The sequence below is a fragment of the Paralichthys olivaceus genome, chromosome 1, assembly GCF_024713975.1.
Source record: "Paralichthys olivaceus isolate ysfri-2021 chromosome 1, ASM2471397v2, whole genome shotgun sequence".
NCBI classification, from domain to species: domain Eukaryota; kingdom Metazoa; phylum Chordata; class Actinopteri; order Pleuronectiformes; family Paralichthyidae; genus Paralichthys; species Paralichthys olivaceus.
The window spans coordinates 20181146-20196460 of NC_091093.1; the positions used below are offsets into that span (position 1 = coordinate 20181146).

At 40.5% G+C, this 15315-nt stretch overlaps 1 protein-coding gene across 13 annotated transcripts in view; it reads left to right on the forward strand.

Moving 5' to 3' along the window:
• Nucleotides 1-15315, forward strand: part of tjp1a (tight junction protein 1a) — a 93169-nt gene that overhangs the window by 39769 nt on the left and 38085 nt on the right. For 2 of the 13 annotated variants that reach the window (XM_020079937.2, XM_020079938.2), the window contains exon 1: nucleotides 2768-3226. The exons of 10 other annotated variants lie outside the window; for them this stretch is intronic. In XM_020079937.2, the coding sequence (XP_019935496.2) occupies nucleotides 3203-3226 (24 nt within the window). In that variant the 5' untranslated portion in view covers nucleotides 2768-3202. Of the gene's footprint in view, nucleotides 1-2743; nucleotides 3227-15315 lie in introns of those variants that run through there. One more of the 13 variants, XM_069524775.1, reaches the window with a different exon arrangement.

A 15315-nucleotide genomic window follows, 5' to 3' on the forward strand; every position in this document is an offset into this window, starting at 1 on the left:
AGTCACGCATCAAATTTGTATCAATCTGCAGCTGAAAACAACAACTTACTCCCATTTGAGTAACTTTTCAGCTGTTCAAGAAAATGTCCTTTTTAGAAAATATATTGGCTAATTGTCCACTTATTTTCACAGATTTACATAGTTTATCCATGTGTTCTTACAAATATTGGGAAGTCAGAGTATTGAGATTAACTAACTAATTGTTTTAGTCTTTTAATTGGGATTTTGGGTGAAAATAAAATAATTGTATGACACCAGCATAATTTAAGGTGGTTATATAAATATACAAATCTACACATTGTTATGTTTGCATAGTAAAAGGACACTCAAGAGCCCCCTTATGAAACCACATTTGAATTCAATAACAGGTTTTATTTGGATAAACATCATATATATCAGTCGCCTAGGTATGTCTGTTTTTCATGAAATACATTAATTATTCTCTGAGAATTCAACTAAAATGCTGCAAAACATCCTATCTCACATTGTTAAAGAAAGTGAAAAATACCACATCCTTCCACAAAGGTTTGTTGTAATATGGCCTGTTGTTTTTGTGTAATCCTGTATACTAACAGGAAGAGATAAAATAATAGCTTCAGATGAATGTCAGTGTGGCCACAGATTGATAGAGAACTTCAGTTGGTCTCATGTCTCCAGATGGTTTCTGTTAGTAAGAAAAAACATATTGTGTGTCAGACCTGCAGCCATGGAGGGATTCACACAGACACCTCACTCAGGACGGATGAAAACAGGAAAACAACATCTGTTTAACAACTTTCACTAATGCAAAACAACTGCTTAGCATCAAACATTCCTCTTTATTCATCATCAGGATTTGTGTGCTTTGTCACTTGAACGTCTCTGTGCGCACCGATGGTCAGCTTTATATTTTGCAGGATGTGCACATTATGCTGTTTCACTCTACATTAGCCTTTTTGCTGCAGGTGAAGCTGGGTTGAATGAACCCTGTGATGTGCTCCGACCAAATGTGAGCCTGCATGTTCGCCTCTGTTTTCCATGTGCCTGCTCTTCCATGAATGCACCTGAGCTTTGAAGCTGCTGCGTCCTTGTGTGTGTATGTGTGTGTATGAGAGAGAGAGAGATCAGGGATGCGAGATGTGAGGACAAAGATAGCTTTGATCACATTGGAGTGTCACTAATGTCTTGTCCCTCTCTGTCAGAACATCTGAGGTACTATCACAGGTGTGGATGAGAATGAAGGGCGAGCAGCAGAGGAAAGTCGTCTCTTTATTGTCGTTTTTTAATGGTGATGAACAAGATTTTTCAGCTCAACTTTGGTTATTTTGATTGCAAGGTTTTGTCGACACGTGAGTAATCATGTTGAACATCCTTCTGTCCGCGCTGATTGATCCTGACAGGCGTTTGAGAAGCTTCAGAAGGAGTGAGCGACTTGCATCAATACTAGTATGTATCATCCCCGAGGCATGTTTAACACTGTTGTGTCCTTGGTTTTTTTTCTTCCCTTGTGATGAAATCTGTAGGTCCCAGTCAATATCTTCATCAAACATGCTTTGCAATGACCGAGTGTGTTCGTGGCTGAAGTATGGCTGCAGGTTTTAGAGCTGTTCATCTGTCTTGATCCTCTTCTCAGTATGACCCGACCTGTTTGGAGGTCATCCTCTGCTTGAAACCCCTTAGGACACGTCTGCTACTCCTGACTGATGGTATCTTAGCCTTGTAGGATTATGTCTGGTGGGAATTAGCCCCTCAGACCACCAACGCTGCTGCCGAGCCCTCCAACACAGCACACAGAGGAAGTGATCATTAGAGAGGCAGCTAAATCGAGGGAATGTGATTGCACCGTTTATTTGGAAAAGACAGGGTGTGTCTCTGTTCATATCCTCACAATCACGCGCAGTGTAACACTGGACATTTTTCAGTGTCACACTTAACCGATCACTCCATTTTAACATCACATATTGTTTGCGGGGAGGAGAGAGAAGTAAACTGTGAAGCAAAGCAAGCCGAGATTGCTGCATCCTGTGGGTGGGGTGTGGTTTAGGAAGTCATAGGAACGTAACTGAATGGCTTTTGTGGTTTCCTGTGAAGTGGTTTTACCCCAAACACTGCTAATTTCTCTCTCCCTCTCTTTATTAGAAATGTTTTCAAATGACTCTTCTACTGTTCATTGGAACGACCCATTTTTTTTGCAATCTAATGCACAAGCCTCCACACGGTGCAAACACAGACAGGGGGAAGAGTTGTGGTCATTATGCAACTAACTTTTAATATTCAGCTCACGGTGTGTTGCTCTGCAGGGCAGGATTCCTGTGCCTTTAATTTGACACAGGTCTGTGCTGCATTAGACAGAGGAGGACTGCAGCTGCACTGTGGTCACATCCTGCAGGTTTAAAATCGTTGTGAATTCCTCTCTGCAGCAGCACAACACTGACCATCATCTCACAGTGAAACAAAGTGAGCTTTCAGCATCGCCCGACACAGCAGCGTCGCTTCTCCTCATTGTATCCCGGACTGTTTACTCCGCGGGATAGCGGGGGTGGACACTTTTTCACAACCGTAATAGCACAATTAAAATGGTAGATTTAATTCAATTGCCAAGCACCCGCGCATATTCTAATGTGCTTGAATTTAAAAAAGATCTTACTACGGGTGGTGTTCCCGGAGTAAATTGACGCTGCTCCCGTTTTCCCGGAGTGCAGCACACCTCCGCGCAGGCAGTGGTCCGCTCCGCACCGACGCCACACGGCCGTTGGTCTCAGAGCGGAGCGCAGGGAGAGGTTCACCCAGACTCTGCCATTGCTCTGCTCCGTCCCGGTGGTGCCTCCTCTGCACAACTTTTCATCCAGCGGTTAGCTCCCCAAGCGTCCGAGGAAAGCTGCTCTCATCCCCCCAGCTCGTTTTTTTTTTTTTTTTTTTTTACTTTACCCCACTACTGGACTTTCTCCCATGATTCGACACCCGGCCGCACTAACGCTAGCGTCCCGGGCTACGAAGATACGAGAATGAACTTTGGACTTTCCACACGGCTCTTCGTGACATCGTCGTCCTGGAGCAGATAAAATAACAACGCAGCCCGGCGTGGCGGCGGCGGCTGCTGGGCTAGAAACACACTCAAGAAATCAAACAGCGAGGAACATATTGCTCTCTGCCGAGTGACTGTCCGAACGCAGGCGGCGACAACTTCCAACCTGCCACTTCAGAGGAGGGACAGGAGAGTAAAATGTCCTCCAAAGCGGCTAATAAGGTGGGTACCTGGAGGTTTTTACCAAGTGGAGCGTCCTCTGCTACGACGCGGTTCCGCAGCCGTGTGAGGGACAACCCGTGAGGCTAACAGTGCCGCAGCTATTCTACACAACTTTGTGCACTGCTGCTAGCTGTAGTGCAGAGGACCTAATGGTGGTTGTGTTTGTTTGTTTGTGTGTGTGTGTGTTGTAGAGGGAGAATGTAAATGTATTTGGCTCGGGTGGCTAATTTGAAATCTACACCTTGTAGCTTAGCCTACAACCAGCTGTTGTGTTACTCTACAATCAGAGTAACACAACAACGTGCTGTGGTTGATAACCCGTCATTGAAAAGTCACCCAGCTGTGTCCATACAGGCTCTGAGCTCAGCCACCTGTTGATCTGCACAGTCCCAGTTGTAATGGTTTGTTAGGACAGAGGCAGAGAAGCCTCCCCCGTGGATCTAACAAGTATGAACTTTGTAGTTTATTTCATGGAATACTTGAAATTCTGTTATTATTATCACTATTAGTCGCAGTAGTTGTGGTAGTAAGGGGATGGTAACATATCTAGGAAAAACAGCCATATGTTACCCATAGCATGGACTGAATACACATTCTTAATATACTCACCTTAAGTAAATTGACTAAAATAAAACTTTATCTTTGCAGCATCCCTTCTCTCACTTGTCAAGTGTCTGTTGATGTCCCTGCAGCCTATTTTAAGGAACCACTATATTGATGTGTTGTTTTCACCCCTAACACTGCTATAAAAATAGCTGTTTGAATATCCGTTGAGCCCTGCAAACGTTTCTAGTCTTAGTCATTTTAGATAATGAATCAATCATTCGTGCTGGAGCACTTGAAAGTACTCCAGGTCAAGTGTTGATAAACAGCAGAAGATTCTTTTGCCCATACTGTAAGCTTGTGCTCCAAAGTCCATTTTCACACGTGCACCTTATGATAGTGATATCTTTCAAAAAATGTAATTTAGTTTTATCAATCCTCATATTAGACCTAAATATGCTTTACACAGTATAATCAATTGTTCTTTTGTGTGAGGGGATTTATTTATTTCAGTTTGACATGGGAGGAATGTGCACAGTTTGTCTAACAGAGGTAGTGATAATCAGGTTTGGGCGGTTGTTCCAGTCGGACGAAACTAGCTTCATCATGTCAACTGATGACGTTATGCTGGACAGTATATGATGGCTTCAGTCACACCTTGGCATATTAAATTTACTACTGTAGTATGTTTGCAGTTGGTAGTCAGCCAAAAGTTTCATGTGCTTATCTGTAATTCCAGCGTTTCCTCTTCAGTTTGTTAACATTCTCGACTGACTTGGAAAAGTTGGGACATTTGAACATTGTTCTGAGTTAAAAGTGAAACCATAAGACCAGGATGACAGTTTCAGGAATGTGTTTCCTCTGAGTAATAGGTAGTTATCTCTAGTGCTCTCGTACAATGACAAATAATATTCAGACCCTGAACCAATAGACAAACAAAAAGACAAAAAAATATTTTTGGGATCTTAATGTGGACATGTTGTAAGCCAGAAGTTGGCATGCTCACTATCTTTTAAAAATAATTAAGACTACATTGCCTGTTGCTGCTTTAGAATAAAAGCTTTCCTGCATTTCGTTTGTGTAAAATGTTGAATTCAGAACCAAGCAGTACATTGCCTTTGCAGTAATGGTAGAATAATAGCGGCACTGATCACCACTACAAGTGAGAAGAGACCAGCCTAATGATAGTTGATGATAAAGTAAAACAGGAATGTAGGAGTGGAAGAAGTCATGCTGACTGATAGTTGATGGGCAGTACTGGTAGAATAGTTGCATAAGTTATTACAGGTGCTTGCTAACTTTTGTAATGATGATAGCTAGGACTGTGTGATATCACCATAATCGTATATCCTGATGTGCTTAATTTCATCTCCAAATAACGATACATATCACAATATTGCACATAATCTGTTATAATCTAATCTTTCCTTTTTTATCTTTATGATTCTTTGCCATATAGTCTCATGAGCAAAAGCTTCTTCCAGGGTCTGAGTGGGGGGGTTTGTTTTGAGCACTCTACTGTACTATTGTTGCTCTCATCCATAGACTCTCTCTGTACTGTGACATGAGTTTTGTGTGGGTAGAACAAGAGATAAGTGGAGAATGTGGCACCGTTTCCAAAGTGTGGTTCTCTGATCATCTGTCAGTGGATTCTTGACAGTCACACTGGCAGAAGGTCCTTGTTTTTTATTGTTTTACATGTCTATCTCAAAAGCCTGGTAGACCTGTGTCTCTTCTAAGAAAACCTATTGACAGATTTTAATGGGACACCGCCCTGATTAACGCTGCAAAGACAGTAGAGACAATACACATCGAAAGTTGCACTTAGGGGTGTGACAGAATTGCTGTGACAAAAATTTCTGTCAACAGATTCCATCAAGCATTTGGGAAAATAATCTGTCAAACAAGTGATTCATCTCTGTGGTTCGACATTCAATATCCACATATTTACTCTCAACTGACCTGACATAAAACCATATTTAGTCACAAACCACATGAAGCTACAGTTAATGATGAACTTCAATAAAATGTTGCAGTGTTGTCTTCCAGGAACATACTAACAGAGGGTGTGTTACCTCATGCCTCAGAGGTCAGTGATGTTGTTATTTCACAATACTGTGTGCTTATAGTGTGTCATTAGGTTAGTAGGATGTTTCAATACGTATTTAGCATTCACTCAATTGTGACACTATTGGTTAAAACAATAGGGCGGAAGAGAAGGTAAGCAGTTTGTGTATTTCAGTATTAGATAAATCTGTCTTTCAGTTCATTATGATAGGTCTACACTACAAAATAACAGTTTGTGTTAATTACTGCATAGGGAAATTCTATTTTTTGTAAAGATCTTTATGTTTAGTTCCTGCCTTGACAGAGGAAAGGAAAGCCTTGACTGTTGCCTCTGTTTCCAGAGTTAGTTTAAGTCAAAGCTGGTTCCAGACCTTTGAGTCACAGGCATATTCACAGGCACAGTCATCCCAGCCATTCAAGAAATGTTTGGTTTTGGTTCATGAATGGCTTTATCCCCACTTAGAGACACAACCAAACAAGGACAGTTGGCGATTTTACAAAATTGTGTCAGAGTCACAGACACCTCAGGATATCTTGTAATGTCAGGATACATGGTCAGCAGTTTACAAGACTGAAAGTCTGGCTGTGCTCATTCGCTAATATTTGATGAAAGAATGTCACATGAGCAGAAACAAATTCATAATTAATATAAACTTTATTTGGTCATCATTTACAGATAGATACAATTGTCATATTTTATTTTTATGTTTTGTATCATTTTTTAATGGTATAGTTTAAATGTAGATTTTATTGTTTTCAAGTGAATCAATCATTTAACAAATATCAAACTAGTTGAAAACCACATTAATTCAGTGAAGAATTGACATTAACTCTTTGTCACCATGATAAATGTTGGCCTCATTCTCTGTTTGGCCTTCAGATATTCTTGCTAACTTTTGGGAAGACACCACAAAACAGAAATGTAATTTGGAGCATCAGCAGTGCCTCCAGCCTTCAGACTTGTGTTTTGAGAGGACAGTCTGAAAGAAGTGGAAAATGCATTTGGATAGAGGAGGTTGTATTAATAAGAGTTGCACAGCGGGCCTCTATTTTGCTTTGATGATTACACATCTCCATTTACATCACTGAAGGAGGGAAATGTAATTAGAGGACCAAGTGCTCTGGAGAGGGACAGAGTCCTGGTGATGTTTTTGTTCTCCGTCATAGGCTCCCTGTCCTTCTAGGAGAATCAGGGCTGATTAGGTAAGTGATAAACAGTGTATGGAACAGCTCATGTTGGGGGTTTGTGTGACGATAGTTACAGGAAGTAAGCTAACCTTTTAAAATGAAAATCTATTGAGGAGCCAGAGGAAGAAGGAATAGTGAATTGCTACAAATAATCCAAACAGAAAGACTACTACTATTTATTTTTTTACCAACCATCGAGCTAATTATCTCAATTTTTGTCAACTACCAGGCAAAGCCTCATTTATATTTCTGCTTAGAATCAACACAGGCCCTACACCATAGCCCACAATATTGGGAGCATCTGTGAGGTGATTAAGTGTCATTACAAGTCCACTTAACACACTTGTTTCCAAGCCACTGTGTGTGTACTTCAAACAGTAGTGATTAAAACTGAGCAGATCAAGTTGGAGTTGGAGAACACCATTTGTTGAATCAGCAGAAGAAGCCAGTCAGCTACTCTCAAATGAATTGTCAATTTGGTGGTGACAATGAGGTTAGTTAGCACAATGGCTAAGGAATTGCATAGAAACTGTTTATTTATTGTAAGTCACATCATCATTGTAATTTTGAATATTTGTATTGCTCATTGCAGATTTTCCTTATATTGGGCAAGCCTAACATAAAGCTTCTCCAAGAGGGACAGGATGTGGTCCAAAATGCATGTGGATACACACAACATTTTGTGTGTCTGCAGTACCCCAGGGTCAGAAAGTTTGGGCTGCATTTGGATGGTCAGCACAGACTCTCGCACAAGGGCAGATGAAACAATTTTTGTGACAAACTCTTGGAAACCATGCTTACAGTCTAATTCTTCTTTCAATATGTTCAGATGTGTGATGAGCACTGTAAGAATGGTTAATGGTTAAATTTTTTAATAAGGAAAAAGAAGAACTAAATAACATAAAAGCTGGCGGGAATCATAGCATCTGCTACCCAGCATTATGAAGGATGAGTCAGGAACCACATAAAACAACAGCAGCGTCCAGTTGTTGCCTCAGTGTAAAAAAAGAATACACACCCATACACAGCACACAAGCCCTCACTTATTCCTTCTCACACTAACAGGCAAGTCTTTATTTGTAGGCCCTTGATTCAAAGTCCTCCCAGCCCTATAACAGAGCAGGTGTAAGCTGTCTGTATAAGATGAGAGGGCTGCCAATTGCCCATATTGAAGACCGCAGCCGGGGGCCTGTTGGTTCAGCTGGGCTTCAGTCTTCTGGCTAGTTTTTCCCCTGGCTGTGACCTATCTGGATCTGATCACAAGTATAATTTATTACGTGAAAAAACAAAGGAACATGATAGATTTTAGCTCATTTAACATATACAGAGTAAGTTTAATGATTATGGCCAGGTGCCCAGACTCAATATCCTTAAGGTGGAAAATCAACCCTCGTTGCAAAAACTGGATTGCAACGTGGCTACTGCGATCATCTGCCCATAGCAAGAAGCAGTAAATAATCCTAATCCTAAAAATGATCTCGAAAGGTAGAGGAAAACACCCAGGTGTATTAATAAGGAGGCAGATTTTGTCACTTGTAGTTGAAATAAGGAAAACGTAATGTAATCTCCAAACCTCATCGAGTGCTGGAGATCTTTCCATATAGTTAGACTGGTCATGTGGACTATTGGGACATGGGCCCCTGCATCAATGGACCTGTCTGTGTGCCTGTCATTGGAGTATGCATTAGTGCATGCTGTGTGGCTATCTGTGTGTGTGTCTGTGTGTGTGTGTGGGGAGTCCAGTTTTCATTGGAAAAAAATGGAAGGCAGTGGATTGTGATGAAAGTGGGTGCCATGTTACCCAACCATCCCATTGTGTCAGACTCCAGATAAAAACATTGAGAGAAAGCATTTGTTTGTGTTGCTTGAATACCAGGAGACTCTGAAGTTATCAAGGACGTCTGACCTTCTTATCCTCTCATCTCTTGACGGAAATCCCAGTTAGATACTCACAGCAGGAGGCAGGTGGTCAGCAGAGTGAGGAAAAGAATGAAAACAGAAAATGCACCCTGAGGGAAGAGGTGATGTTGGAGGAGGGGTTATGTGAGGGGTGAAATGGAGGAGAGAAGGAGTGGGAGGGGGAGATGCATTGGCTTTAATCTGAGTCACATGGCACATCTTAAAACCTACTACCTCTCTCTCTCCTATAATCACAGCATTATAGCTCTTGGGCATATTTCAGAGCACATTAATGACTATTTCTGTTTAAGGCGCACAGCAAAATGTGATGGAGCAAATGTCCAGACTGGGTCTTATGTGTGAAAGACCACAATCCATAAAAGTACTGGCTAGGCTGTCATTGGTCTCTTGCTGTTTCTAGATCAACATGGGTGTGGTTTTAAATTGTTCAAATTCTCCTCAATGATTCACCAATATCAGTTTCTGGAAAATTTGACACAAAATGTGGGCCTACATGTTTCATCCTCATCATCATGCTTCAGTTAGATCTGCCTAATATTAGTTGCCGGCAAGGTTTGTTGGTCATGTTTGACTTTGACTGGGCTGAATCTTCATCTTTTTTAGACTGAAATATCTTTGTTAAAAACTACACTTTCCACATGTGGTGTGGTTGCGTGAGACCAGATCAATGCTCCTGGTTGAGATGAATGAATGGAAAATGTTGGTTAGTCCTTTGTTTCTTATCTAACAGCCATCCTATCAAAGCTAGGACACTCCAAGCCAGTCCTGCATCCTCTCTGTGATGGCAGGACAGGTCTCTGCAGGGATTTATCATTCCCACTACAGACATAGGGGATTTGACACAGGGCGGTTTGTGCGTGTGTGAGAGCAAGAGAGGAGAGATAGAGAGGAAGAGGGGAGGTACAAGAGTGTGCATGTGGCAGCCGTGGCTCAGCTGGTTAGGGAAGAGAGAAAGAGGCTGGAACAGATTCATCCCAAGGCTTGTTGTCCTACATGCCTTTACACACACACACACACACACACACACACACACACACACACATACACATACACATACACATACACATACACATACACTGGATGTGTGTTCATTTGCTTATCTCCCACAGTGTTAGGAGTATAGCTCTGTCTGCTCTGTGGGGGAAACACTCATCAGCCCGTGGGAGACATTGTCAGCTGCTTTAGCTGAAATATAGAGACCTGCTAGGATAATAGTTCACACAGTAGATTGATATCTGCTTTTCCTTCTCCTGCTATCACATATGCACTTAGTCCATATGTAAACCGTATGTCTTTATATAGTAGCTGAATCATCTTCAGTTGTTGCAGTTGATTCCTACACTCACAACAATCATTTTGGCACTTATATGTTGCAAGTGACAACTTGACCATCAAGAATTTCACAATAAACGACTCTATGGTATCCTTGTCTCCTGTCCCTGTTCGTTTGTATGCAGACAAAGACAATATTTTGTTCTAGTGTAAAATAAAAGTTGCTCATTAGATTGTCCCATGCTGGAAAAGAGCAATGTTCTTTATAATGTTCTGCCATTACCAAATCTTAAACCTATTTCATCAACTCAAGTTGCATTGCTTAAGCTGATAAAGTTCCACCAAGTTCAGGTACTGTACTGCAGTCCAGTGTGTTCAATCTCTTCTGTGTTCCTTCACTGAATCTGACTTAATGCACCTGGCCTAAATATAAGTTTGGATGTGCACTCAACTTTCTGCATCCTGATCATCACATGACTACAAATGCTGAATTGCAGAGTGCACCGCATAACAAACTGCTGTCAGTGGTTTCAAATGACGTGACAGTGACAGCATGTGAGTGATGCAAGTAGAGCTGTGATGAAATGTGTTGTTTCTATTTTAGGACCATTTCACAGGTATTTAAAACCTTCAAAGTGTTGCGATTGTTCATCAAAACAATTTCCTCTTCTCAGGTATTTACAGTGCCTAAAGACTACAAAAATCATAGGAAGTGATTTGGAGCAGCTGACACTGTTTTGACCCATCAGTCTTACGTAAATTGCTTTATGTAAGCCTACTTTACTATGCATTATCTAGCTGCAGTCATTAACAAAACTCTGGCTTTCCTTCTGCAGATAGTCGAAAGTATAGGATTTGAATCATGGGCAAAGAATGTGATCAGAACAGAATGCATGTGTTTCTATCATTCTTTAAGCCTGCAGTTGTCCTCCAACAACTCACTGATTTTCACTCACTTATTGTTAGATGTTGTGATACCGATACCAGCATCAGAAATTCCTCCAATACTGCTGAGAATGCTGGCTTGGGAATCAGCAAGTACACAAATCTATGTACCAATCACACACCACATCTTTAACGTGTACTAGTTAAGCCCAGAAAAAACAGCAATTTTCTTTTCTCAAAAATCACTTATTCGCTACAATACAGGAAATCACCTCTTCTCCGCAGCTCCAAAATGGCACTTGCACTGTACTGCTACTGGCAAGTGCAGTTTTGAGAGCAGTGAGGAAGAAGTGATTTCCTACAGTGTAGCAATTGCCAGAGCTTGCTAAAATGTCAGCAATTAAGCAATATTTCACACTGGAAAGTCCCACAAGTAAAACAGCAACGTGTATCATATGCAAGACTGCAGTATTGAGGGGTGGCACCTGTTTTGCCAATTACAACATTAGCAATTGGTCATACAGAAATCGTCCCTTACACAGGGAGGGACATACAACTGTTACAATACATGATAAAAGTTGTTATATTTTTAAATGCACTGGTATTGGCCGATATATGCAAAGTCCAGGTATTGGAATCTGTATTGGGAAGGGGATACATTTATCGGAACATATCTGCTTTTTACAGATACGTTTCTTTAAAGGACTTGGATTATGGACAAAACATGTGACCAGGACAGTGCGAATGTGTTCATGTCATAGCCTACAGTTGCCACCCCTCTGAAAACAGAGTAGTGATATTCAATAATTTATTGCATGTACGCTTCTGAATAGCAACATTGTAAATATCATTCTATATTTGCAGCATTTGTACTTTGAACATTGTAAATAGTGCATTAGATGCTTTGCAGTGTGTTAGCTTCCTCTCGAGTCAGGGTTCTTTAGAGTTCTTGTTAAGTTGTCATTAGAAGTCATTTATGTGTTATCTCTCTTGTGCTTGTAAATATTGTTAAAGAATGCATGAACCCCCCTCCCTGTCTCTCATCTCTTGGGGGAATGGTAATTATGTTGCCAGTCGAGTGCTGGGAAAATGGCCGCTCAAACAGTAACTCATTAATTCACTATAGATTCGGTCCCACAACATGCCTATTGTAGCAAAGTCCCGAGAAGGCCTGGGAATGCCGTTGAGTAGGCTTGGTTTCTTGTTTTATGGCAACATGTGAATCTGCATAGTATGAGTTGTGGTTCAGTGTTACGTAGTTTGGAAGATATTGTGTAACTTGAAATTTGAAAGCCAGTATATTTTACAGCAATGTCAAATAACTGCCTGCTCCACATTAGAACATTCACATTTTGCTCTAATCAACATAATCATGTATAGTCTCTCAAGGAGACTATCTACATTTGACCTTGCTGATAGTAGCTAATTTTTGTCCCTGTGTACTGTGGAGACAAGCAAACATGGGCAGAGTGAAAGACCCCTTATTGAATCACCCCTTTGTTTCATGTGTGTGTCTCTGTGTGGTTGCTTGCCTGTGTGGTACAGAGAGTTTGGCGACTGTCAAACCCAGCCATAGTGTGACTTGAAAACCGTAATTTACAAACTCCAATCAAACAGATGTTTCTGTTTCTCAATTTTTACAGACATTCCTGTAACACTTTGTGGTGGCATATTGCAATGACAAGTTTGATCATACTTCACCTCTGTTTTTCTTTCTTCTTTCTTTCTTTCCTTGTTAGTAAGTAAGATTAAAAAAAAAAAATCCTACTAGAAATTTTGATGCACATCCAGATCAGGGGGCAAATCCAGGAAATTTTTAAAAACTTTTTTTAACATGGCGAGATAGGGTGATCTGGATCCAGATTCACATAGTTTAATTTAATAGAATTTAGTTATTAAATAATTTGAGTCAGTAAAACCTACTACTTTGGTAATAAAAAATGGTGTACAACATATGGTAATATGGCCTCAGGGTCATATGTTACCATGTGTTGTGATTGGGCCATTTACACTGCGATAACTTCACAGGAATTAAAAAACTAAAAGTGAATGAACCTTTTACCTCGTGTTCACAGTCACTGATACTTTTCTATTGTGTTATCTGATACTGAATTAACCCAGTCCCATTTATATCATCACATCTGGTGGTTACGCTGATCTGTGGTGTTTCACTTTGTGCTCATTGCCAAGGAGATAGTAGATAGGTAGTTGGGATAAGGAGACCAAATTAAACAGAGAGGTTGAGGCTGAAAGATCCAGAGCATAAGGCAAGGAGAAGGCGAGAAGGGAAACTGTTGGCGTCCTTGTCTGCTTATCTGCACATTCCTGCAGAGTCTCTGTGTGTGATGGGTGGGGTAGGGTGAGAATACTGATAGTTGAGTTTACTGTGATTGGCTGAATCCAAAGGTTCCAGTGCTGGATCTGGTTATCGTTCACAATGCCTTGGCAAAAACAAAGTGCAAGTCTGGCGGTGGGTGTGTGTGTGGTTGTGCAGTCTGTTTTGTATGCATGTGTCTTGATATAGTCCACAGACTTTTTCTGTCTGTTTCTGATACTACTTGTGTAAAACTATATATATATATATATATACTTAAAGCATTCAGGGCTACTCCACCTCATATGCACTACATATCAGTCCACATATGTATTGATACCAACAATTATTATTTGTATTATATTAAATAGATTTGGCTCATGCAGCAATTTCCTCAGGCAACTTTAAGTGCTCTACCTGCACACTCCAGAGAAGAAGAAAAGTAAAACAATTTCAGTCAAACATCTTCAAGTCCTTGAACATTAAATTTAAATGTTGTGAGCTTGGGCCCTCAAATCCCCAAAAAGTAATGCAAGGTTAACTGAAACTTTGAAGTTTGTGAGAAATTCACAGCTTGAACTAAACCAATGTGAAGGATTGTGGAAAATATAGAAAGTCTGAATCCCCCCCAGAAGTTACCACTCCCCTCTGTGACCTCAACACTCTGACTGTCTCTAGGCAGAGAACAATTAGTGTGGTTGAGCTGGGATGACTTTGCTGCTGGATAAGCTGCACATGAGATGCTAGCCTAACCTGGCTGTATGCCTTGGTCAGCGGATAGCAGTGAACCTACTGCACTATGGTCAGTGGAAAAAATCAGAGCCTCGACCAACGTCAATTAAGCTTTTGCTTTATTGAATCAGAAAACATTACTTCTTTTTTTTTCTCAGCCAAGGTTATGTTTTCACCTGTGTCTGCTGGTTTATCTGTTAGCAGGATTATGCAGAAACTACTAAACTGGAGGGATGAGACCTGGGAAGAATTCTCGTCCAAACATTCTAGTTTCTAATGTGATTTCTATGAGTAAAACAGGCATAAAGTGCAAGTAGATGTGAAAAAATTAGTATATAAAAAATACAATTAATTAACAGGGTAATCAAGCAGAGGGGTTTAGTTTTAGTAACTTAGGAGACAGTTGTCATATATTTAAAAAGCTTGCACACAAGTCAGCCATGTGATATACGTTTTGTTACCTTTTAGTTTTCATATTTTGATCCATGATATCCCGCAAAACAATATGAAGAATCCACAGCATCCTTCATAACAACAAGCTCTTCAGTGTAGACATAGACCTGTCATTTCAAGTTGTATTATAGTTGAGTATAATGGCCTATATAAAGTGGTAATGGGTAATTAATCTCTTTGTGAACAACTACCAAGAACTTGAGATGCAAGGATCTGTTTTCCTCTGATACCTACATTTAAACACAAGTGCTCATTTTCCTTTGTCAGGAGAAACCTGTAAACCTTTTTGTGTGTAGCTGATAAGATTAGCGATTGCCTCATAAATCCAACAGGCATCTTAATTGATACATTTTCTGTGGCTGATTTTACCACAGTTAGGTTTCTTTGTTTGTAAACTCTCTGTACAGTGTATGAATCTCATGTAGTTAAAGCTTGGATAAAACATAGACAGTCTATTCATCTGCTAGTTGGCAGGATGGTACAGTTTGGAGTTGAGAGTTAAACATGTGTTCATCTTCCCCGCTACTTCACTATCATCCATGTCCAAAAGCTTAAACAGTATACTGTATTCTTGGTGACATGACAGTGCTCTCCAGTTCCTCCATCCATCCATCCATTTATTTGCTTTCATGAGACAGCAGCCGTAGACTACAGAAGGAAGCATGGCTCAGATTAACATTTTAATCCAAAAGCCTGGATTATAGGTTTTGTATTT